The 24088-nt window shown below is 41.3% G+C and overlaps 1 protein-coding gene across 1 annotated transcript in view; it reads right to left on the reverse strand.

The window, feature by feature from the left end:
- The window catches only part of LOC142831549 (uncharacterized), an 86952-nt gene that overhangs the window by 10294 nt on the left and 52570 nt on the right, over positions 1-24088 (reverse strand). The window contains exons 8-10 of the mRNA XM_075941775.1: positions 8745-8816; positions 4592-4666; positions 753-871 (exon numbers count right to left, since the gene is read on the reverse strand). Of these exons, the coding sequence (XP_075797890.1) occupies positions 753-871; positions 4592-4666; positions 8745-8816 (266 nt within the window). The remainder of the gene's footprint in view (positions 1-752; positions 872-4591; positions 4667-8744; positions 8817-24088) is intronic.

Raw genomic sequence — 24088 nt, forward strand, 5'->3', positions numbered from 1 at the left:
ATGTGTGTGGCAAGCATCTTGACCCTCTGAGTTATCTCGTTTGCCCACTCAACAGTCATATTTTTAAATAATGCATTAATATCTGAGAGTTCAATTTTCACAAGGGAGAAATTTAGAAGCTAGGGAGTTTTATTACGAATGAAGGAATAGAAATAAACAATTGTTAGTTTAAATTTTAGGAACATCACAGAAGGGGGCATGGTGGTAGAAAGCTTGTAAGAGCCAGAGGACCAGGAAGTCAGATGTGAGATTCTGTTGTCTAGGAGTGACAAGAAAGTTATGTTTATGATACCTCAAAATACAGTTGCCTACACACACCCAGAAAAAGCACAACACTGGCATCCATGCTAAAGGTCACAAGGTCCCACTCCTCGACAAAGAGCTGCAGAAAACTGAGGGCCTCTGAGCGAGGCAGAGTCTATCCCTCCCATGGATGAGCTTCCTAACTGGCTATCCAATAAAAGTGGTCAGCCATGAATCAGATACATACAAGCAACATAAAAAAAACTCAGCAAGTTCTATTATAGATTTATGTGTTTATATATCTGTATATATAGCAATAATAATCAAGAAAAAGTCAATTTGAGAGGGAGGAGATATGGGAGAGGTTGGAAGGAGGAAAAGGAAGGCACGAAGGGAAGTGATTTAATAATTAATTTTAATTAAAATAAAAAGTAATTTAAAACGAAATTATCTTTACCAGTTAAACATTATATGTCAAAATTAAAACATTCATCAGGCAAGAGACTCACGACAATGTGTGGTGTTTGTCAGACATCCAGTATGGCAATGCAGTTTGACTGTCTTGCAGACAACCTCAATATCAGCTTTATATTTGCAGAGGCAGCAGGCCATATGTCTAGGTAAGATTCTATAAATGGAAAAACAGAGAATTGGTTTACTGGAAAAGCCTTACTGAGGTACAGAAGAGGCAGGCCAAGGCCACCACAGGGTTGCAGAGGACAGAGTTCTTGAGGCATGTTCAGTTGGGTGGGGACTCAATGGCAAATTGCTGCTCTCTGATACTGAAAGTAATCATGGAGGAGGACAGAGGTGTTCAACAGAAGAGCAAGTGTCGTGTGTGCGTGCGTGTGTGTGTGTGTGTGTGTGTGTGTGCGCGCGCGTGTGTGTGCGCGCACACCTATAACAAAGGTGACAGGAACAGAACCAGGTGACACTGATGGTAGAAGTCCCTCTCCTCAGCTTAAGTCTCACTCTGGGTTGGTCATGCACAGGAAGAAGGGCCTGGGCAAGCCTCCAACCTAGGTAGAATTTATTTCTGTTTAAGTGGAAGATACTAGAAGTCATCTTAAACCTAAAACTTCCTCCTTTAAGCTATGTCATGTAGTTCAATGGCATCAAGGATCACAACTGACCAAGCCTCATAATGTGCAGCTGAAAGAATAAGGGCTGGGGATGCAGCTCTTTGGTATGGTACTCCTGTATCAGTGCAAGGTCCTGGGCTTGATCTTAGAATTATACACACACACACACACACACTCGCCTCACAAACACACCACACAACTATACAAGCATACCACATACACACATACCATATGCACACATACACACATATGACACATGCACACACACATATACAACACACAATACACATACACACACACACATAGACCACAGTAAGTAAAATGTAATTGTAAAGAGAGTCCATGAATTGATAACAGTACTCAAAAACAAAAGCTGGGTAATTCTCTAAAAGAACACCAGTTAATAAATGTGTCAGTTTAGATCACCAAGTAACAATTGCTTCAGACAAGTTTATCTTTAGGCACATCCACGTGAAAGATGCTTGGGAGGACACGTGGTACAGCAGCAGTGAAGGCCCATTGAGGAGGACGTATGGTACAGCAGCAGTGAAGGCCCATTGAGGAGGACACGTGGTACGGCAGCAGTGAAGGCCCATTGAGGGGGACGCGTGGTGCAGTGAAGGCCCATTGAGGGGGACGCGTGGTGCAGTGAAGGCCCATTGAGGGGGACGCGTGGTGCAGTGAAGGCCCATTGAGGGGGACGCGTGGTGCAGTGAAGGCCCATTGAGGGGGACGTGTGGTACGGCAGCAGTGAAGGCCCATTGAGGGGGACGCGTGGTGCAGTGAAGGCCCATTGAGGGGGATGTGTGGTACAGCAGCAGTGAAGGTCCATTGAGGGGGACGTGTGGTACAGCAGCAGTGAAGGCCCATTGAGGGGGACGTGTGGTACAGCAGCAGTGAAGGCCCATTGAGGGGGACGTGTGGTACAGCAGCAGTGAAGGCCCATTGAGGGGGACATGAGGTACAGCAGCAGTGAAGGCCCATTGAGCGGGAAGCATGGTACAGCAGCAGTGAAGGCCCATTGAGGAAAAGCTTTCCTTCTGGTCAAGAGGATGGGACTCAGATCTGGGACATTAGTGACATCATTCCAGTTGGGCAAGTCAGCCACCCCTGGAAGGGAACACTCCACAAGAAGGTAGACCCAACTTAAACCATGCTAATGAGGTGAGAACGGTTTTCTCTTAGATGAGACAATCTCTTCTCCTTCCCAGAATTCCTGGCCTCCCTGCGGTTGCTGTGGAGTCGCCACGCCCTCCTGAGTCCTTACTCTGAGAGCTGCTATTTTCAGTTTCCTTCTCTTCGATCCCATTCTAGATGCTGGCCACAGCCTGATGCGCGTTTTCTAGTCCTTTGGGCCTGTCCGCCCCCCATGATGCTCTCTGATCCCCTTTAACTACGTAGCTGTTGGAGTGGCGTGGTCTCCCCCTTTCCTCCTTTTGTCTGATACTTCCAGGCAGCAGCTGAGCCCACAGCTTGCTTAGTCTGTTTGTTTACTCTAATTGGCTTCAAGGTTCCTTTTGAGTCCATTCCTAACCCTAATTTCCCTGGTAACATGTGGTATCTGTAGTGGGGCTTCCCCAAATTCCCATAGATTATTTACCTTATAAGTACCATGTTTAGCCAGGTGGTGGTAGCCCATGCCTTTAATCCCAGCACTCGGGAGGCAGAGGCAGGTGGATCTCTGGGAGTTCGAGACCAGCCTGGTCTACAAGAGCTAGTTCCAGGACAGGCATCAAAGCTACAGAAAAACTTTATCTCAAAAAAAAAATATACATACCATGTTTAAAACCAACTTAAAGGACTTCAACATACCACCTTTGGGTGATCGGATTTGACACAATAGGCCACCTGAAATTCCCGTCAGGAAGGCAGTGCCAGATGCTTGTCCTGAACTATTCATCAGGAAACAAAGACAGATTGAGATGCCAATCTATAAAACACACAGACATGAGTAAGAAGCCAGACTTGATGATCACAAGTTCAAAGTAACCTAGGCTACAGGAGGGACCCTGCCTCATAGCCAAAACGAAACCAAACCTCAACCAGAACACAAGACACCTCATTCAGTGTGGACTCTGACTTAAAGTAAGCATACATGGTAAAAGGTCGTTTGCATATGACTAAATATTATAGAACACCAACTAGTAAAGAGTTAAGATGGCAACGACACAAACAGCACTTGAGATGAGCTAGCAGGAAGGCAGGAAGGCAGGCTTGTTTTTTTTTTTTTTTAATGGTTTTTGGTTTTTCGAGACAGGGTTTCTCTGTGGTTTTGGAGCCTGTCCTGGAACTAGCTCTTATAGACCAGGCTGGTCTCAAACTCACAGAGATCCACCTGCCTCTGCCTCCCAAGTGCTGTGATTAAAGGTGTGCGCCACCACTGCCCGGCCAAGCTTCTTTTGTATCCCAGACTGGCCAGGAACTGCTAGTGTAGTTGAGGATGGCCTTGACTCGGAAGGACAAGTATTCACCACGATGCTGGTTTGTGTCCAAACCCAGGGCATTATGCACACTAGGGTTGACTTTACCCGCTGAGCTATACCCCCAGTCCAGAAGAACACTGTTTAAAGACATCATGTTTTCTCGTCCTCTGCTGGTGAGATACGCTAAAGATCATGCTCAGTGAGAGAAGATGGCCAAAAGGCCACTGTGGGATGTCATTTATGAGATGTTCTAGGGGAAAGAAAAGCTATAGGGCTAGAAATAAGATTGGTGTATCACAGGGGCTGGCGGTGGGAAGGGTACAAACATTCAGGAGGGATCCTTAGGGAGGGGACAAATGGTCTATATCAGTTCTGTAATAGTGGTTAGGGAACTAACTATGAAAGCTTCACTAAACTATGCATTTGAATTAATTGCATGAACATTATATCTCAATACCTCAGACTCAAGAAATAAGGCAAATCTCAAAAGAATTTCAAATACAAGAAATTATAAAGAAAGCTAGGGCTGACAAGAAGGCTCAGCAGAAAGTCCCCTGTCATGCAAACAACTTTGATCCCTGGAACCCACAGTGTAAGAAGAGAGCCATCTCAGAAAGCTGTCCTCTGCCTTCCATATTCACACTCCTGCCTGCACACACACATGCACACACACACACGCACGCACTCACTCGTGCACAAACACATCTGTACACACATATGCATGCATGCATGCACACACACATCTGCACACACACACGCATGTCTGCACACACATGCGTTCACACATATACACATTAACATTTTTAAACGTAAGTAAACTCATCCTAAGAAAGTAACCCTTACAGATGCTCCAGCTCCAGGGTCATCATGAGGATGTTCTCAAGCGCTGTCATTGGCACATGTGTTTTCCCCAGGTCTCTGAAGGAGAGAGATTTCATTAGGAACCATTTTCATCACAAGCGGTCACTTATGCTCTGGTTTTCCTATAAAAGTATCTGGTTTAGGAATTTATTGTTGGGCTTGGAGAGATGGCTCAGAGGTTAAGAGCATGCACTGCTCATGCAGAGGATCTGAATTCACTCTCCAGCACCCACGTTGGGCAGCTCAGAGTCACATGGAACTCCATCTCCAGAGCCGCTGCCACCCTCTTTTGGCCTCTCCCACACATGTGGGCATATTAGCACACACACACATACAGTTAAACATAACTAAACGTAAAATCTATTGCCATTGAAGATTATTTCATAGAGCTCTTTTCGAAAAAAAAGAGCGGGTTTAATATTTGCTTAAATCAATAATCTCGGCATAGAACACAGTCTGTCTCCATCACTGTCTGACTCTCATTTTGATCCCGGCATAGAACAGAGTCTGTCTCCATCACTGTCTGACTCTCATTTTGATCTCGGCATAGAACAGAGTCTGTGTCCATCACTGTCTGACTCTCATTTTGATCCCGGCATAGAACAGAGTCTGTCTCCATCACTGTCTGACTCTCATTTTGATCCCGGCATAGAACAGAGTCTGTCTCCATCACTGTCTGACTCTCATTTTGATCTCGGCATAGAACAGAGTCTGTCTCCATCACTGTCTGACTCTCAGTTTGATCCCGGCATAGAACAGAGTCTGTGTCCATCACTGTCTGACTCTCAGTTTGATCTCGGCATAGAACAGAGTCTGTCTCCATCACTGTCTGACTCTCAGTTTGATCCCGGCATAGAACAGAGTCTGTGTCCATCACTATCTGACTCTCAGTTTGATCCCGGCATAGAACAGAGTATGTCTCCATCACTGTCTGACTCTCATTTTGATCCCGGCATAGAACAGAGTCTGTGTCCATCACTGTCTGACTCTCAGTTTGATCTCGGCATAGAACAGAGTCTGTGTCCATCACTGTCTGAGTCTCATTTTGATCTCGGCATAGAACAGAGTCTGTCTCCATCACTGTCTGACTCTCATTTTGATCTCGGCATAGAACAGAGTCTGTCTCCATCACTGTCTGACTCTCAGTTTGATCCCGGCATAGAACAGAGTCTGTGTCCATCACTGTCTGACTCTCAGTTTGATCCCGCATAGAACAGAGTCTGTCTCCATCACTGTCTGACTCTCAGTTTGATCCCGGCATAGAACAGAGTCTGTGTCCATCACTGTCTGACTCTCAGTTTGATCCCGCATAGAACAGAGTCTGTCTCCATCACTGTCTGACTCTCAGTTTGATCCCGGCATAGAACAGAGTCTGTGTCCATCACTGTCTGACTCTCAGTTTGATCCCGCATAGAACAGAGTCTGTCTCCATCACTGTCTGACTCTCATTTTGATCCCGGCATAGAACAGAGTCTGTCTCCATCACTGTCTGACTCTCATTTTGATCCCGGCATAGAACAGAGTCTGTCTCCATCACTGTCTGACTCTCATTTTGATCCCGGCATAGAACAGAGTCTGTGTCCATCACTGTCTGACTCTCATTTTGATCCCGGCATAGAACAGAGTCTGTCTCCATCACTGTCTGACTCTCATTTTGATCCCGGCATAGAACAGAGTCTGTCTCCATCACTGTCTGACTCTCATTTTGATCCCGGCATAGAACAGAGTCTGTGTCCATCACTGTCTGACTCTCATTTTGATCCCGGCATAGAACAGAGTCTGTCTCCATCACTGTCTGACTCTCATTTTGATCCCGGCATAGAACAGAGTCTGTCTCCATCACTGTCTGACTCTCAGTTTGATCCCGGCATAGAACAGAGTCTGTCTCCATCACTGTCTGACTCTCATTTTGATCCCGGCATAGAACAGAGTCTGTCTCCATCACTGTCTGACTCTCAGTTTGATCCCGGCATAGAACAGAGTCTGTCTCCATCACTGTCTGACTCTCAGTTTGATCCCGGCATAGAACAGAGTCTGTCTCCATCACTGTCTGACTCTCAGTTTGATCTCGGCATAGAACAGAGTCTGTCTCCATCACTGTCTGACTCTCAGTTTGATCTTGCACACACCCTACTGCAGCTGTCACTCAAGTTTCTTTTCACTTTAATTTCTAAACACCCAATTCCCATTTATTTAAAGTCCTTTCAGTCAGTATATACATCTATATTAAAAACACAGGAAGCTGGGTATTTTAATTTTTGAGGCAGGGTCTCTTTGTTAGCCCTGCCTGGCCTGAACTCACTATGTAGACCAGGCTGGCCTCAAATTCTGAGCAACCTACCAGCTTCTGCCTCCCGAGTGCTGGAACTAAAGGCACACCACCATACAGAGCTCCCCTCTCACTTCTTTTTTTTTTTAAACAAAATATTTACTTATTATTTATGCGTATGTGTTCAGGTGCCTGTTGAGGCTAGAAGGACCGAGTTCCAGGTGGTTGTGAGCCACCTGGTATGTGCTGAGAACTGACCCTGGGTCTTCTATAAGAGTAGTAAGTCCTCTTAACCACTTAGCCATCTCTCCAAACCCCTTTCCTTCTTAAAAAAAAAAAACTGATTTTTTTTTAAGTGTGTGTGCACGTGCACAGAAGTCAGAGGTGTCAGATTCCCTGGAGCTGGAGTTACAGGCAATCGTGAACATCCCAGTGTGGTTGCTGGAAATCAAACATAGCTCCTCTTTGTAAAAGTAGTATACACTGGGGCTCTTAAGCCATTAAGAATTTTGCTCTTCAGGAGGATTGGGGTTCCATTTCCACATCCACATGTGGCTCACAATCGTCTGTAACTCCAGTCATCTGGCGCCCTCTTCTGCCACATGTGGGCACTGCATATTCAGGTTGCCTAGACATTCACAAGGAAAAGAGCCACACTTGAAATATTTTTTATTTAAAAGGTAGGGTGGATCTGGGAGAGAAAGAAAGTGGGGAGGAAAGACTGGGGAAGAGAGCTGGGGTTGGGATGTAATATATATAAGAGAAGAATAAAAAAGAAAGAAAAATAGTATACACTTATGACTGTGCTTTCTGAGAAGATATTCCTACATTGTTTACATATACATCTCTATGTTCTTCAACACACTTTCCTCCTCAGCTGAATGTCTTGCCCATTGTATCCTTTATTTACCTTTTTCATGTGTGTGTGTGTGTGTACATGTGCCACAGTGTGACAGAGGAGGGTTATCTGTCTATGTGTTATTCTCATTGGTTAATAAATAAAGAAAACTGCTTGGCCTAGGTCAGAAGATAGGTAGGCAGGGAAGACAGAACAGAATGCTGGGAGGAAGAAGGCAGTGAGTCCGACACCATAGCTCTCCTCTCTGAGATGGACGCTGGTTAGACTCGTCTTGCTCAAAGCCACAGTCAAATGGCAATACACATTAATAGAAATGGGTTGAATTGATATGTAAGAGCTAGCCAATAAGAGATTAGAGCTAATGGGCCAGGCAGTTTTCTTTATTTATTTGCCAATGAAGGTAACACATAGACAGATAACCCTCCTCCATCAAAAATGTATTTGTGGAGGTCAGAGGACAAATAACACGAGCTAGTCCTTGAACTCAGGTCCTCAGACTCGCTGGAAACCCTCTATTTGTCAGGCCCTACTCTTATTTCTTTTATTTCATTTTCTTTTAAGAGACAGTGTCTCCCAATGCACACACACGGGTGATCTGTAACTCACAGAGATCTGCCTGTGTCTGCCTTCCAAGTGTTGGAATTAAAAGCAGGCACTGCCTTTCCTGGGCAATCAATGATTTTTTTTTAAAGATTTATTTATTTATTATGTATACAACATTCTGCCTCCATGTATGCCCACACACCAGAGGAGGGCGCCAGATCTCACTACAGATGGTTGTGAACCACCATGTGGTTGCTGGGAATTGAACTCAGGACCTCTGGAAGAGCAGACAGCACTCTTAACCACTGAGCCATCTCTCCAGCCCCTGATTTTTTTTTAAACATTAGTTAAAACTAAAATTGGGATTTTTAAAAAAATTTTAAGACAAAATGCTCTCCCGATGGAAATAAAGATGAGTTCCTTAGAACTCTTCTAAGGAACCATGAGACGGCTACAATACTCACAAATATTTTAATGCTGGCAACTTATAAAGGTAGGGATCTTCAACAACTGTCAGAGGGTTCTGGCTGAGGATTCTGAAAAAATGCGATAGAATTTATGTTACAAACAATGCAGCATCTTGAAACTACCTGAAAAGTTTGTATTAATTTCTTTGGCATGGACATTTATATTTTTAAAATATCATGATTTTTTTTTACCTATAACATCCTTTCTAGGTATATATTATTATATATATTATTATTGTATAATATACTTAGAATCCATGAATATCCTTCCCTTGGAAACCATCCACGAGTATAGAAAAAAATAAAGTAAAACGGAGGAAAGGGGGGATATAAAGGAAAAAATGCCAAAGAGCTTTTAGGTTTAAAAAACTCCAACAAACAAGTAAAAGGGTAATAAAGCCCTTAACCTCTAGGAAAGGCTTTTTGCTTTGTTTTGTTTTGGGTATTTTTTTTTCAAGACAGGGTTTCTCTGTGCAACAGTCCTGGCTGTCCTGGAACTTGCTCTATAGACCAGGCTGGCCTTGAACTCACAGAGATCTGCCTGCCTCTGTCTCTGCCTCCTGAGTGCTGGGATTAAAGGTGTGTGCCACCATTATGCAGCAAGGAAAGTGAGCATTGCATTATAAGAATTGAAAGGAACAGCCTAAGGTTTTCAGACAACCAACCTTAATATATCCAATAACTTTACAGGCTCTATTACAGCTAATTGGACTCCTGTGCCAATGTTAAATTTAAGGACATTCAAGGAAGCAAATAGTCTCATATGGCATGCATTCACCTTTTGTGAAGCAAATGTTAAACTTGTGGTCAGGCTTTAGAACAGCTGGTACAGGAGCAACTAGATACTCAGCATATTGAAGAATCAACCAGCCCTTGGAATTCTCCTGTATTTATTGTTAAAAAGAAATCTGGAAAATGGAGAATGGTAACAGATCTAAGAGATGTTAATAAGGTGATCCAGCCAATGGGCTCTCTACACTCTGGCATTCCTTTGCCTTTTCTATTTCCTAAAGGATGGCCTCTTATAGCTATTGATTTAAAAGATTGTTTCTTCACAATGCCTTTAAAGAAGGTACACTTTACAAGACACAGAAAAATTTGCCTACACATTGTCAACTAATAATTCTCAGCCTGCTAAATGATATCAATGGAAGATTCTCCCACAGAGAATGTTAAATAGCCCCTCCCTCTTCCAATATTTTGTAAGTCAATTTTCTGAATCTATAGTTTATTATTATATGGACAACATTTTACTACCTGATTCAAGTTGGATACTAAAAAATCCAAAGAGGAGACTCTATTAATTATTTAGGCTACAAAATAGGTTTACAAAAACTTAGACCTCAAAAGGTGCAAACTAGGAGAGATTGATTGTAGACTCTTAATGAATTCCAAAGATGGCTAGAAGACATTTCCAATCTCTGGCCTACTATTGGGATAGGTCCTGATGTTAATTCAAACAAAACCTTAGATAGTGACAAGGACTAGAATAGTCCCAGGGAATTATCAGCTGAGGCTGAGGGAATTGACTTTTAGTGAAGAGAAATTACAGAAGGAAATCCAGAAGATTCGCATGGATCTGAATCTTAATGCATTCTGGTCATACTACCCTCCAAACATTCCCCTACAGGAATTTTAATAAAAGGGAAGACATTATTTTAGAATGGACCTTTTTTTACTACACAATCTGAGTGAAAAATTAAAAACTTATTTGGAAAAGGTCTCTGAGCTAATTCTAAAAGAAAAATTGAAACTTTGCTGTTGAATGAGTTTTCTGTCCTGCCCAGGTCCTGCAGTCATTAACTCCCAAAGAAATCACACAAAGGTCTATATTAGTTATAAACCAATTGGCCTAGTAGCCCAGACTTCTTATTAGCTCTTATACTTATATTAGCCCATTATTCTTGTCCATGTCAGCCACATGGCTCAGTACCTTATTCAATGAGGCAGTCACTTCTTACTTCTTCTGTGGCTGGGTCACAACTGCAGACTAGGACTTCCTTCTTCCCAGAATTCTCCTGTTCTCATTGACCTGCCTCTACTTCCTGTCTGGTTGTCCTGCCTATACTTCCTGCCTGGCTAGTGGCCAATCAGTATTTTATCAAACTACAATGGACAGGATATAAACCATTGTCGCCCAGCACTCCTCATCATCTGTTTCTTTTTAAAGGAACAAGAATTCTGAATCTAATACACTTTGTTTAGCTTTTCTCTTGACCATTAGCCATAACAACTTGTAACCAATGTTGTAAACAAATGAAAAAAATATTTGTTTTATTAATCCAGCAGCATTTATAAACAAATACCTTCTATCAGCTATTGCTCCTTCCTCAGCTGTCAAGCAATTCAAAGACAACATAATAATAAATAGTATCCGACTTTCTGCATATTTTTCATCTTTATGTGGCTTTATTTTAACCTCTATTTCTTTTATTTTTAATTTTTGGCTTTTTGAGACAGGTTCTCTGTGTATCTTTGGATGTCCTGGAACTCTTTCTATAGATCAGGCTGTCCTTGAACTTACAGAGATACACCTGCCTCTGTCTACCAAGTGCCACCACACCTTGAACTTGCCTCCCAAGTGTTGGGATTAAAGGTGTATGCCACCACACCCAACTACTAGCTTTTTTCTTTTTTTCCTCTCAAGCCTACATATATTTTTAAACACAGTAAACCATTTAGAGGTTTTTTTTTCGTCTTTGAATCTATCTTTACAGTATATATCTCTCTTTTTCTGACCACAAGAGTCTTTAATTTGTTAAGCAATATGGAGATGATTAAAGCCGTGGCTTTGATGGCTGGATCCAGCCCATTTCTTATTTCTGAGATTCCAGGCTCATGGTGGAGGTACCAGCTGGAGCCATGTTTATTGCCACAACTCTATGGCATTTCAAGGTCCCTGCCAGGCAGGGCAATGGTGGCGCATGCCTTTAATCCCAGCACTTGGGAGGCAGAGGCAGGCGGATCTCTGGGAGTTCGAGACCAGCCTGGTCTACAGAGCTAGTTCCAGGATAGGCTCCAAAGCTACAGAGAAACCCTGTCTCGAAAAACCAAAAAAAAAAAAAAAAAAAAAAAAAATCAAGGTCCCTGCCAGGAAGCAAGCTGCAACAGTGTGCTCACAAACCACACTCAAATGCTCTGTAGTCGGACCTTCTGCCTGAAAGAGTCAGAGTTTGCAATGGCAGGATGGCCTAGAAAGCTGACATTTTAAAATGGCACTGTTTTTTTCTTGCTAAGGCTGAAAACCAAAGAGCATGCAGTCAGCTTTTCATCAACACCATTTAAGTGTTTTGTGACAGGATCTCTTAAAAGAGCTGCAAGGTTTTGCAGCTAAAGCTGAGTCAGGAAGCCTCTTTTAAATGAGACACATTTGCCTCTAGCAAGCAGAGCCCACTTGAGAAAGTGCTGCTATCAACAAGCCATGCTTTATTCTTTTCTGTCTAGAATTACTTCCAAAGCTCTCTCAGGCTTTATGTGGATTCAGTTGTCCATGTGGGTGCCATTTGTTGTTGGGGTGCTACAGCTTGCTTGCTGGCAGGGACCTTAAAATGCTGTAGAGTTGTGCCAATAAACATGACTACAGCTGGTACCTCCACCATGAGGCTGGAATCTCAGAAATCTAAGGAATGGGCTGGATCCAGCCATCAAAGCCATGGCTTTAATCCTTTCCATATTGTTTAACAAATTAAAGACTCACATGGTCAGTAAAGAGAGATTTAAAGATGAAGAAAACCTCTAAATGCTTTACAGTGTGTTAAAAATATATGCAGGGTTGGGAGAGAGAAAAAAAGGTTAAAGTTCTTAAAATAAAAAAAAAGAGAGTAGCTGGAATGGTGGAACATACCTTTAATCCCAACACTTGGAAGACAGAGGCAGGCAGACCTCTGTGAGTTCAAGGCATGGTGGCACACACCTTTAATCTCAATGCTTGGGAGGCAGAGTCAGACAGATCTCTGTGAGTTCAAGGTGTGGTGGCACACACCTTTAATCCCAGTACTTGGGAGGCAGAGGAAGGCAGATTTCTGTGAGTTTAATGACAGCTGGGTCTATAGAGGGAGTTCCAGAACAGCAAAAGACACATAGAGAACCTGTCTCAAAAAGCCAAAAATTAAAAGGAAAAATTAAAAAATAGAGGTTAAAATAAAGCCACATAAAGACGAAATATACACAGAAAGTCTGGATACTGTATGTTATTATGTTCTCTTTGAATTGTTTGACTGCTGAGGAAGGAGCAATAGCTGCTAGAAGGTATTGTTTATAAATGCTGCTGGATTAAATAACATAAATATTTTGAAAATACCTTTACTTCAAAATTGAAGTCAAAAGGTATGTTACTTTGGAGAAGAGGTTTTGCTTTTGTTTCCATAGAAAATGAGAGGCTATGAATTCATTCTGAGGTAAGAAAAAATCAGGTTTGATCAAGGAAGACCACCTGAGAAATATCTGGTAGGAACGGATGGCCCAGATGTCTGAGTTCTCATCAAAAACAAATTCAAGACTGCTGCCTGATATGATCAAGCCTCACAGGATATTCCAGTCATGACTTGGTGATAATTCTAAATTTTCTTTAGAGCCCCAGAAGATTATCAGTGCCCCCAAACAGCAGGAAGTAGCCTGGAAACTACATCTACATTCCCCCCAAAATGGACTATGGATGTTTTCATTTGTTCACAATGTTGGTTACAAGTTGTTATGGCTAATGGTCAGAGACAAGCTAAACAAAGGGTATTAGATTGAGAGTTCTTGTTCCTTTAAAAAAAAGATGGGTGGGAGAGTGCTTTGGGACAATGGTCTGTATTCTGTCAATTATATTTTAAGTAAATGCTGATTGGCCAGTAGTCAGGCAGGAAGTATAGGTGGGACAACCAGGCTGGAAGTAGGGGTGGGGCAATGAGAATTCTGGGAAGAGTGAAGTGCATTCTGTAGTTGTGACCCAGCCACAGAGCAAGCAAGATGTGACTGCCAAATAAGGTACTGAGCCACGTGGCTAACACAGACAAGAACAATGGGCTAATATAAGTTATTAAGAGTTAATAAGAAGCCTGAGCTAATGGGCCAATCAATATAGACCTCTGTGTGTTTCTCTGGGACTTAATGATCGCTGGAACTGGGCAGGACATAAACCTCATGACAACACTTCGTCCATTAACAGGAATAGACCCAGCAAAAATTATAGTACCTTTTAATACTAATGAAATTGACAAATTATTTGAATTAAGTGAACCCTGGCAAAGAACTTGTAGTATTTTTGAAAAGATGAGATTAGCAACAACTATCACGAAAGTAAGAGAATTCAACTTTTCAAGAGAACTAGCTGGATCCTTTCTCACATTGTATGGGGCACACCAATAACTGGAGCCCTTACATTCTATACTGATACAAATAAAACAGAAAAGGCAGGTTGCAAATCAGAAAATTTAAGTAAATTGGACCAAAGCCCGTATGATTTGTTCCAAAAATCAAAACTATAATCTATTCTCATGGTACTAAGGAATTTTAAAGAACCTCACAACATAGTTACCGATTTGCCATATGCAGAAAGAGTGTTTTACATATTAAAACAGCTGAATTTATACCAGATGATACAGAATTGATTTCATTATTTTTTCAGTTACCAAGATATAGTCAGGAATGGGCAGTAAAAAAGACTTTTCCATCATGTGCCAACAAGTCAAGGAAAGTATAAGGAAATAACCTACTTGTTCTTTATACAACCAAACACCACTACCTGCAGGAATTAACCCAAAGGGTACACAAAGGAATGAAATCTGGCAGATGGATGTGTTTCATTGTATAGAATTTGGAAAACTAAAATATGTACATCACACCATTGATACCTATTCAGGTCTTCAATGGGACTTTGCCTTGAGTTCAGAAAAGACTGATTCAATAATCACACATTTATTGGAAGTTATAGCCATCATGGGTATACCTGCACAAATAAAGACAGATAGTACTCCAGCATATGTCTTTAAGAAAATGGAACAGTTTTTTTCTTATTATAATATAAAGCATATTACAGGCATGCCACACAATTCTACAGGACAGGCAGTTATAGAAAGGTCAAATCTAACTCTAAAGGATATGTTAAATAAACAGAAAGGGATGATAAATAACCCCAGAAATAGATGGAATGATGCTTTATTAACTTTGAGAAAGGAACAGCAGCTGCAGAGAGACACTGGAAAAAACTACAGAATTAAATCAGCTGTTATACTTTAAAGATGTTGACATCAGAATGGAAACCAGGACATGTGTTACACTGGGGAAGGAGTTTTGCTTTTTTTCAATAGGAGAAGAAAAGATACGATCAAAATTGATAAAGATTCACTTCGACCAAGAGACATCTCTTAATTAGAAGAGTTGATAATTCATCAAACACCATGGCCATTTAATCAGAATCAACCTGTAGGGATAAGTCCCGCCCCATAGGGGGCGTGTTCGCCTCGGGCTAATGTTTACCTATAAATCTGGTGAGCATGCTCGCAGTGCTTGCTTCTGCTTTCCTGGTCTCCGCGGGAACAGTGGTTCTGTAAGTCTATTTTTCCATTAAAGCTGTATATATATTTTTACATTCTGTCTGCATTCGTTTACACCGTTACATTTTGGCATCCAATGTCGGGCTATTGTGCCCCCGACTCAAGCGCGTAGCCTGCTAGCTAACACAGCACGCTCCTGGGTGCTGTTTTTTAGTTCGTGACTCGGCCCCAGTGCCGAGTCAGAGACACACTCGGCCACACAGGCCCATTCTGCCCCCCATACTCACCAGAGCAATTAACCCCTCCCTGCCTGCCTTGGCTAAGTTTGGAGCCGAACCCCACTGCCTGAATTAGCGGAAGCTCAAGTACCTGCAGTTTTGCAACAAAAGCCACCACAGCGGCAGATTTGGTCTGATACAAAGTGACTTGGCCGGGCGGTGGTGGCGCATGCCTTTAATCCCAGCACTCGGGAGGCAGAGACAGGCGGATCTCTGTGAGTTCGAGTCCAGCCTGGTCTACAAGAACTAGTTCAAGGACAGGCTCCAAAAACACAGAGACCACCACTGGCAGGAACGGATCATTGCAGGTAAAAAATTTTTCCTTTATAAATTAAATGACTGAACACGTTACTATTCAAGAATTTAACAGGTTTTTTAATTGTACCATGTGGGAGATTTTACGAGAGGTGTCTATCACCCCACATCTATGGATCCTTCTGGGATTCGTAGTTTACATTTGCACTAAATGGTTTGATAATAGAAATATGGTAAATTCTTTATGAGACGAATCCAGGATTCTAAAGGCAGAGATTGAACGCTTATAAACAATTGAGAATGACAACAGTCTTCTCAAGAATCAGTTTGAAGTTCTCCAGGAAGAGAACAGATCTTTGTTTAACATGACTCGATCAACTGAGCAAAATTTAAAAAAGCTACAGGCTGATGTTAAGGAGAAATTCATTACTATAGAAGAGGGAACAGCTGATTTGGATCGTAAACTTCAGTCCCTTTCTGTAGGAACTGAAACATTAACTGAGAGAATCAAAACTGCTGAATGTGACAATCGGATTTTGTCTAAAGCTTATTGGCGGAAAGATTGTCAATACAAGAAGGCACGGTTTATGCCATAAAAATTATGTCCAAAGATGAGATGTTATCTCTAATGGACAAACTTCATACTTTAGAATCCTCAATGAAGGCTTTGGAACATAAATCTGGACAGGAGATTCAGACATTGCAGAAGGCAATGGTGAATAGAATTGAAAAGATTGAGGAATCTAAATTCTGATGAAAAGAGCAAAGAGTAGAAAGGCAAATTTTAACTACATCTGTGGATAAATCTCTCTGGGATAATTTCCACAAAGCTCTACCTACAGCTCTACCTGCCTTTCCATTAATAACAACAGAGAAGGTGATTGGTTCCAGAAACCCTAGGGTCATCAAGGAAGATACATGGGAGCCTGTCCGTATGAATGATCTCAAAGAAATTAAACAGGCTGTCATGACTTTTGGGATGCAAGCCTCTTTTGTTAAAGAGATGCTAAAATCTTTGGCCATGACAAGCAGAACAACCCCCTCAGACTGGCTCCAGCTGAGCTCTGCGGTACTTGAAAGTGGACCGCAATTAAAATGGAAATGCTTATTCAGGCAAGAGGCTAGACTTTTAGAACAGCAGGAAAAAGCAAAGGGAATTGACATTTCCCTAGATAAAATTCTAGGTGAAGGGCTCTTTTCCAACCCTCAGGAACAAGCTAATTTGGATGAAAACACACTCTCCATGTGTACTACAGCAGCCTTAAGGGCTTGGGACAGGGTAAAAGACCCAGGACAGAGAATGGAATCATTTGTCAGAGTTAAACAGGGTCAGAGAGAACCCTTTAGTGACTTTTTACAAAGACTAACTAAGGCTGTACAAATAGGGATATCTGACCCAGAAGCAAGACGTATAATGATTGAGTCTTTGGCTTATGAAAATGCAAATGTGGAATGCAAAAGGATTTTGGGGCCTTTAAAGCTCAGATCAGCGCCCTTGGAAGAATGGGTCTTGCATACACTGAATGTTGATACATTTGATTATGGCACTGAAGCATGGGTAGAAGAAGCAATTTCCAATGGTAAAAGGAGACACCAGAATACCAAATGTTTTAATTGTGGCAAAATGGGTCATATGAAAAAAAATTGTAGACAATGGATTTTCAGAAATAATAATAATGCATCTTCTAGAAATAACAGAAATAGGAGGACTCAGCCTTCAGGTTTATGTAGATTATGTGGAAAAGGCAGACATTGGACGAATGAATGCAGGTCTACAAGAGATAGACAAGGCAACCTGATACAGACGGTAAACGTGAGAACGGGAGCCTCACAGGCCCCCACTGCAAACATGGTTCAGTCATTTCCAGTTTCTACAGAGAACGTGCCTCATCAGGACAATTAAGAAGCCCCATGCCTACTGTTACAAGCAATACTGATCAGAAAGATGAGTTACATGTGTTTGGATACCGTCAAAATTAATAAAGGTTCGGTTTGAAGAAGAGAAGCCACTTGGAAAAGATAAATAACAATTCTTTCATAAGGATGGCGAGCATACTGATGGTAAGAAATACAGATAGGTTGGAGGCAGGGTTCTTTTCTTATCTCCACAGGAAATACTCATCTCCAAAGAAATTAAGGGAGCCTGAATATTTAATTACTGATGGATGGACACATTTTGTAAGTATTAATTATATATACATGTCTTATTAAACATTTCTTTATAAATATGTAGAGCTGGTTTTGAAGTTGGACTCTGGCTCAGTCCCTCTCCAATTCCAAGTAAGAGAAAAACCCAGAGTTTCTGGAGTTTCTGTCTCATGTCAAGAGCCATGATATGGGACAGAAAGAAATGTAAGTTTAGAAAACATCTTTGCTTTTCTTCATATCTATCATACATTTCATTGACTATATCTGTCATGCCTTTCATTGAATATATATATATATGTCTATATATGTCTATATGAATAATATTTAAGTTTTTCACAATGAACAATGAGTTTTTCCTAAAGTGACATTTGAAGTTTCCAGGAAGAAGATGGGGCCCCACAACAACAACTCTATCTGGTTGATATGACATCATGATACTGATAGCGCTACTACAAGACCTGTTTTGGGTACCAGCTGCACAAGACGATCCCAACTTGGTTAGCTGAAATGGTGCACATCTTGTACAACATTCTGGCCAGACCTCCACAAAATACTCAGAGACTATTTGCAATTTTAAAAGACATTGATCTTGAAATTTAACCATCATTTTACTTTCACAGAATCTCCCAGAAAGAACATCGCCCCCATAACAGCTGGAAGTAATTCTAGAGGACGACGTCCCCTCTCCCAGTAAAGTTTGCCCCTGGATTTAGGGACATCATTTAGGGGTTTGGAGGTTGGGAAAGGAATTTTATAAGCTCAGGGATCATTTTGGATAAAAAGGGGGAATGATGGGATAATAGATTTATAATTGTGAGTTACTGCTTTTAGACAAATATATTGGTATTGATTCTTGTATATTGATACAAAGTTAAATTATATTGACTATTGTATGCATGCATGTTTCTACCTCTGTTTAAAATATTTTTATGTATTGACATATATTGTATTGATATATATATATTGTATATATTTACCATATTGCAGTGTACATTTCTACCTCTGATTAAGATACTTATATAATGTTTGTGTATTGATATATATTTACCATATTGCAATGTATATTTGTACAGTGTTTATATTTGGAGGTCATTATCCTCATTTGTTACACAGTTGTTTATTGTCTTAGTCTTTAAGTTAGATAGATATTGAGAATTATATAGATAATAGTCATCTAAGTTTGTCATTTATAATTAGACTAATTAGGTTCTCTAGATATATAGAGATTATACTCAGTATAGATAGATAATCTTCAACCTCTTCAAAGAACTGTAGAAAATGGCCTTTAATCTAACTCAGAGTTTCGTGATAGTGAGACACAATTGCTCCTGGCAACACTGCTCTATTCCCGAGAGAATGTTGAGCACCAAAGACACTCCACCTGGAGCCTTTCTTTTTGGCAGAACTGGCCTTTGGGCAAAGAAATGCCTATACCTCAACCACTGACAGAGATACAGAGCATGCATCAATGGATAAAACAGGACTGTCATATCCTGCCAAGACAGGGTAAGATAGTTTTGAAAAGTTCCTTGCCTTTAATAATGGTATGTCAGTTATGTTAGGCCTTAGCCAAAGTTGGTTGACTCAACATTGCAAACGAGACTTTGGGTGATTGCTCAGGTAGTCAGTTGTCTCTGTCAATTGTTGCACATTTTGGATATATCTCGTTTGTTAAGTAATATTTATTCCCTTCTCAGATCTTTGACGAAGTTGAAGATTATATAATTGTAGTTACTCTCTACATTATTTAGACTCCTTGAGATAGAATGTTTAGCAAAACTTTTGTTCTCAATATTGTTTGTTATATTTATTATTTGTTATTATTGTATATAGTTGTATTTGGTTTAGTTCTGTCTTATTTAGACAAAAGGGGGAGATGTAGGGATTTGTACCGCCCCTTAGGGGGCGTGTTCGCCTCGGGCTAATGTTTACCTATAAATCTGGCGAGCGTGCTCGCAGCGCTTGCTTCTGCTTTCCTGGTCTCCACGGGAACGGTGGTTCTATAAGTCTATTTCTCCATTAAAGCTGTATATATATTTTTACAATCTGTCTGCATTAGTTTATGCCATTACACCAACCTATAAAACTGTCAAATGCTTTTCATTTAATCAGCTTGAACTTGCCAATAGGGAGTCTCTCCAAAATTAGAGTTGCAGAAGGGTTTTGTTCCTGTCTTTTCAGGAAAATAAAGGTATCCAGGTAAGAAATCTGAAGACCACTGGACAAATGAGACATCTGGAGAAACAAAGACAAATCATCCAGAAAAAATGTCTCAAAAAAGAGTAAATTGACCTATTGGTATATCACATTTCCAACATGATAAAATTTTATGAATATTCCCAAATATTTATTTCTGTTATTCTCTTTAGAAATATAATGAAAATAGTCTTTTGATAACCTCAGACTAATTAAAGATTAAAGTTGGCTTTGGAGTTGGACTGTGGCTCTCCTTCCCTCAACCCAAGCATGCTTTTTAAAGTGAAATCCAAAATCTCTGTTTCATGTCAGAAGAGCCACCTGACATGAAACTTAGTTAGGTGGGGAAAACTAAACTGAATGCTGGAAGAAAGGAGGCGGAGTCAGAGAGAAGCCATGGAGCCTTGTCAGAGACAGATGCCAAAATTTTACCCAGTAAGCCACTGCCACATGGTGATACACAGATTAATAGAAATGGATTAAAATTAATATGTAAGAGTTAGCCAATAAGAAGCTAGAGCCAATAGGCCAAGCAGTTATTTAATTAATACAGTTTCTATGTGATTATTTTGGGGCTAAGTGGCCAGGAACCAACAAGGCGCCTGTTGTTACAGTTGATGTATTTATTGCCTGTACATATTGCATAGAATCATTGTACTTACTGTATATAGTTTTTCTTATATTAATTATAGCCTTTTTGTTTTAGACAAAAATGGGTAACATAGTGATATTTCCTTTGTATTTTAATAAATAAAGCTTGCCTGAAGATCAAAGAGTAAAATAGCCACACTGGTCAGCCTTACAGACCAGGCAGTGGTGACACACACCTTTAATCCCATAGCTACACTAGTTAGCCATAGAAGCCGGGCAGTAGTAGTGCACACCTTTAATCCCAGCCCTAGAGAGGAATATAAGATGGGAGGAGACAGGTCTCAGGCTCAGGCTCAGGCTCATTCTGAGGATTCCCGGAGGCAGGACCACCATTTCATGCTGAGGTGGAGCTAAGCGCCAGTGGCTAGCTGCTTTGTTTTTCTAATCTTCAGGTTGAACCCCAATATCTGTCTCTGTGTTTTTATTATTCATGCTATAAGGAAAGGCTATTTTTAATGTCACCCATAATTCAAGGTATTTGTCAATTTTTAGAAATATAAAATGCTTTGTAGTTAGTTCACTAAGAAAAATAATAGGACAATTTCCCTGGATTTGGAGGAGAAACAGAAGACTGTTAGAGGAGCCACAGCCAGGCTGCTGTCACAATCAGCCTCCATGACATATTGTTCCTGTGCTCTTGATCAGCACAGACTGAGCAAGCCTATGGATGTGTCAGTCTGTTTTCTCCTTCCGCTGGGTTCCAGGAACCAAACTTAGGTCATCCAGCTTGTGAAGCAAGAGTTTTTACCTGCTGAGCCATCTCCACACCTAACCATAGCCTTTCCCCTTTATTTATTTTTTGACAGTGGTGGTGATTGAACCCAGGACTTCATGCACAGGTGGTGTGTGTTATTCGTGAGCTACGGCCACTACTCTAGCTCATACAACATATTTTGACCATATTCTTTTTTGCTTTGTTTTTCAAGGCAGGGTTTCTCTGTGTAGCTCTGGCTGCCTGGCACTCCCACTGTAGACTAGGCTGGCCTTGAACTCACAGAGATCCGCCTTTCTCTGCCTCCAAAGTGCTGGGATTAAAGGTGTGCACCACCACCACCACATGCCGTTTGATTACGTTCTTTCTGGAGAACTTTTAAAACACAATTTTCTGGACTGGCCAGTCGGTGCAAATGGCAGTTAGCAGGTAGGGGATTACTGCCAACTTGACAACCATATTTCAGTCACTGAATCTAGTTGTCTTCCACTTACACCATGGCATATGCAAACTAAGCAAGCAAAGGTTAAACAGTTGAAATATAAATTATAAGAATGACTAAATAGTACTAAATATTGGACTCACTATACAGCTCAGGATGTCCTTTTTACTCTGATCTCCTGACCTTACCTACCATGGGATTACTAATGTAAGCATTACCATGGCTTAGAAGTTAACTGTGTAAACCTCGTGCTCATTTGTGAATGCTTCTAGAAGAATTATAGTTTCCTTGTTTTCCTTTTCCCTAATCATGTCTCAAGATTAACATTTAATTAGCCATTGTCACTGAGACTTTAGAGATTAAAAACTATGACAACATGTTGACCTTAATGAAAACAGTTGAGTAAGGACATCAGAGTTCATCCCCCATAAAACAATGAATTATCAAACTGTGGCAATTTAACCAAAGGCTTATTGCACCCCAGAATCATTAATTAAAAAAACCCCAACTCAATTTCTGTAAGAACACTAAGATTTGTATCATTTTTAACTTGCCCTATATCATTCCTCATCTGTACTCCATGGTAACCTTACAAAACAGCCCACGGCCCCACTACTAGCAGGAGCAGAATGGAGCTGCAGTTCCTGCAAAGCCTTGACCCCAGGAATTGGTGGCTCCTAGTGAGACTAGATTTGTCTATATTTGACCTGACTAAGAATTTGCTAGTTCTAGAAACTTCCCCAGAAGATACTTCTGGAAAACGATTGCAGGCAAGTGTTTTAAATGAGGCAGTTACGTGAGGACAGTAGAGATAACAAAGAGCCTAAGCAATAGAACTGATGGGAAAGCAGAGGAACACAATGTCCATAGGAACTTTGAGATGCTCGTATGAGAGTTTGGGAAACAGAAGGCCACAAGCACTCTCCTGGGAATTTGGAGAGTCAGGCACATGTACGTATGCTTAAGCATCCATAGAAAACAACCCAAGAATATGGGAGGAAGTTCACCCCTGGCTGATCTTGGAGTTCTGCACATGTAGAAGGGGAAACTAAGGCTGCCTCCAAAAGCACCATTACTAGAATCCCAGAGGCATGCAGGCAGGCAGGCAGGAAGGAAAGTAGGTTCCTTAGAAGATGGTCAAAGAAAATAAACAGAGGGACCCAGACCCTGATCCAGCATGCATGAAGTATGAGAAAAAAGAAAAAATCCTTTCTTTTCTTCATCTACAAGGCCCATGAGCTTGAGAACATGCCTCCCCATATGAAACTCCTCAGTGTGGGATTCTGTGTTATACAAGTAGATTCCAAGAAATCAGGAATGTTGAGCTGGAATCTTAATCACAGTGCTGAGAGTCACGATGCTTAAACTTGCCATGAGGAAGATGGCCGTGAAGAACAGGCAAAGGTGGCTTGAGCCAGCAGGATCTGGGTTCAAACTCTGGGTCTGTAAGTTTCTAGTGAAGAGAGGTAAATAAGATGAGCCTGCAATCTGAATTCTTTTAGTAGCATTTTCCTTATCAAGTAGAGTAGGATTCAAAGACATCTAGAAGGGGCCTAGACAGAGCAGGTAACTCAGCACTAGTGACTTTGTATCTACAACGGGCCAGAGGTAGGAACCCTGGGGATGACAGATACTAGTATGCCCAGGAGCTCTACAAGTACACAAATTTATCTCCTTAAAAAATATTTATTTATTTATTATGTATACAGTATTTTGTCTGTGTGTATGCCTGCAGGCCAGAAGAGGGCACCAGACCCCATTGCAGATGGTTGTGAGCCACCATGTGGTTGTGGGAATTGAACTCAGGACCTTTGGAAGAGCAGTCAATGCTCTTAACCTCTGAGCCATCTCTCCAGCCCCCACAAATTTCTTAGAAAGAAACACAGCTCTCTGCTTCATAGGTCCAGTCTTAGTTAGGGTTTCTATCACTGTGAAGAGACACCAGGACCATGACAGCTCTAACAAAGGAAAACTAATTGGGTGGTTTACAATATTTCAGTTTAGTCCAAGATCATCATGGTGGGAGTTGGCAGCGTGCAGGCAGACATGGTGCTGGAGAGGGAGCTGAGGGCTCTACATCTTGATCTACAGGCAACAGGAAGTGAACTATCCCATTGGGCATGGCTTGAGCAGACATGAGACCTCAAAGCCCGCCTCCACAGTGACACACTTTCTCTAAC

This window comes from Microtus pennsylvanicus, chromosome 11 (genome assembly GCF_037038515.1).
Source record: "Microtus pennsylvanicus isolate mMicPen1 chromosome 11, mMicPen1.hap1, whole genome shotgun sequence".
NCBI classification, from domain to species: Eukaryota; Metazoa; Chordata; class Mammalia; order Rodentia; family Cricetidae; genus Microtus; species Microtus pennsylvanicus.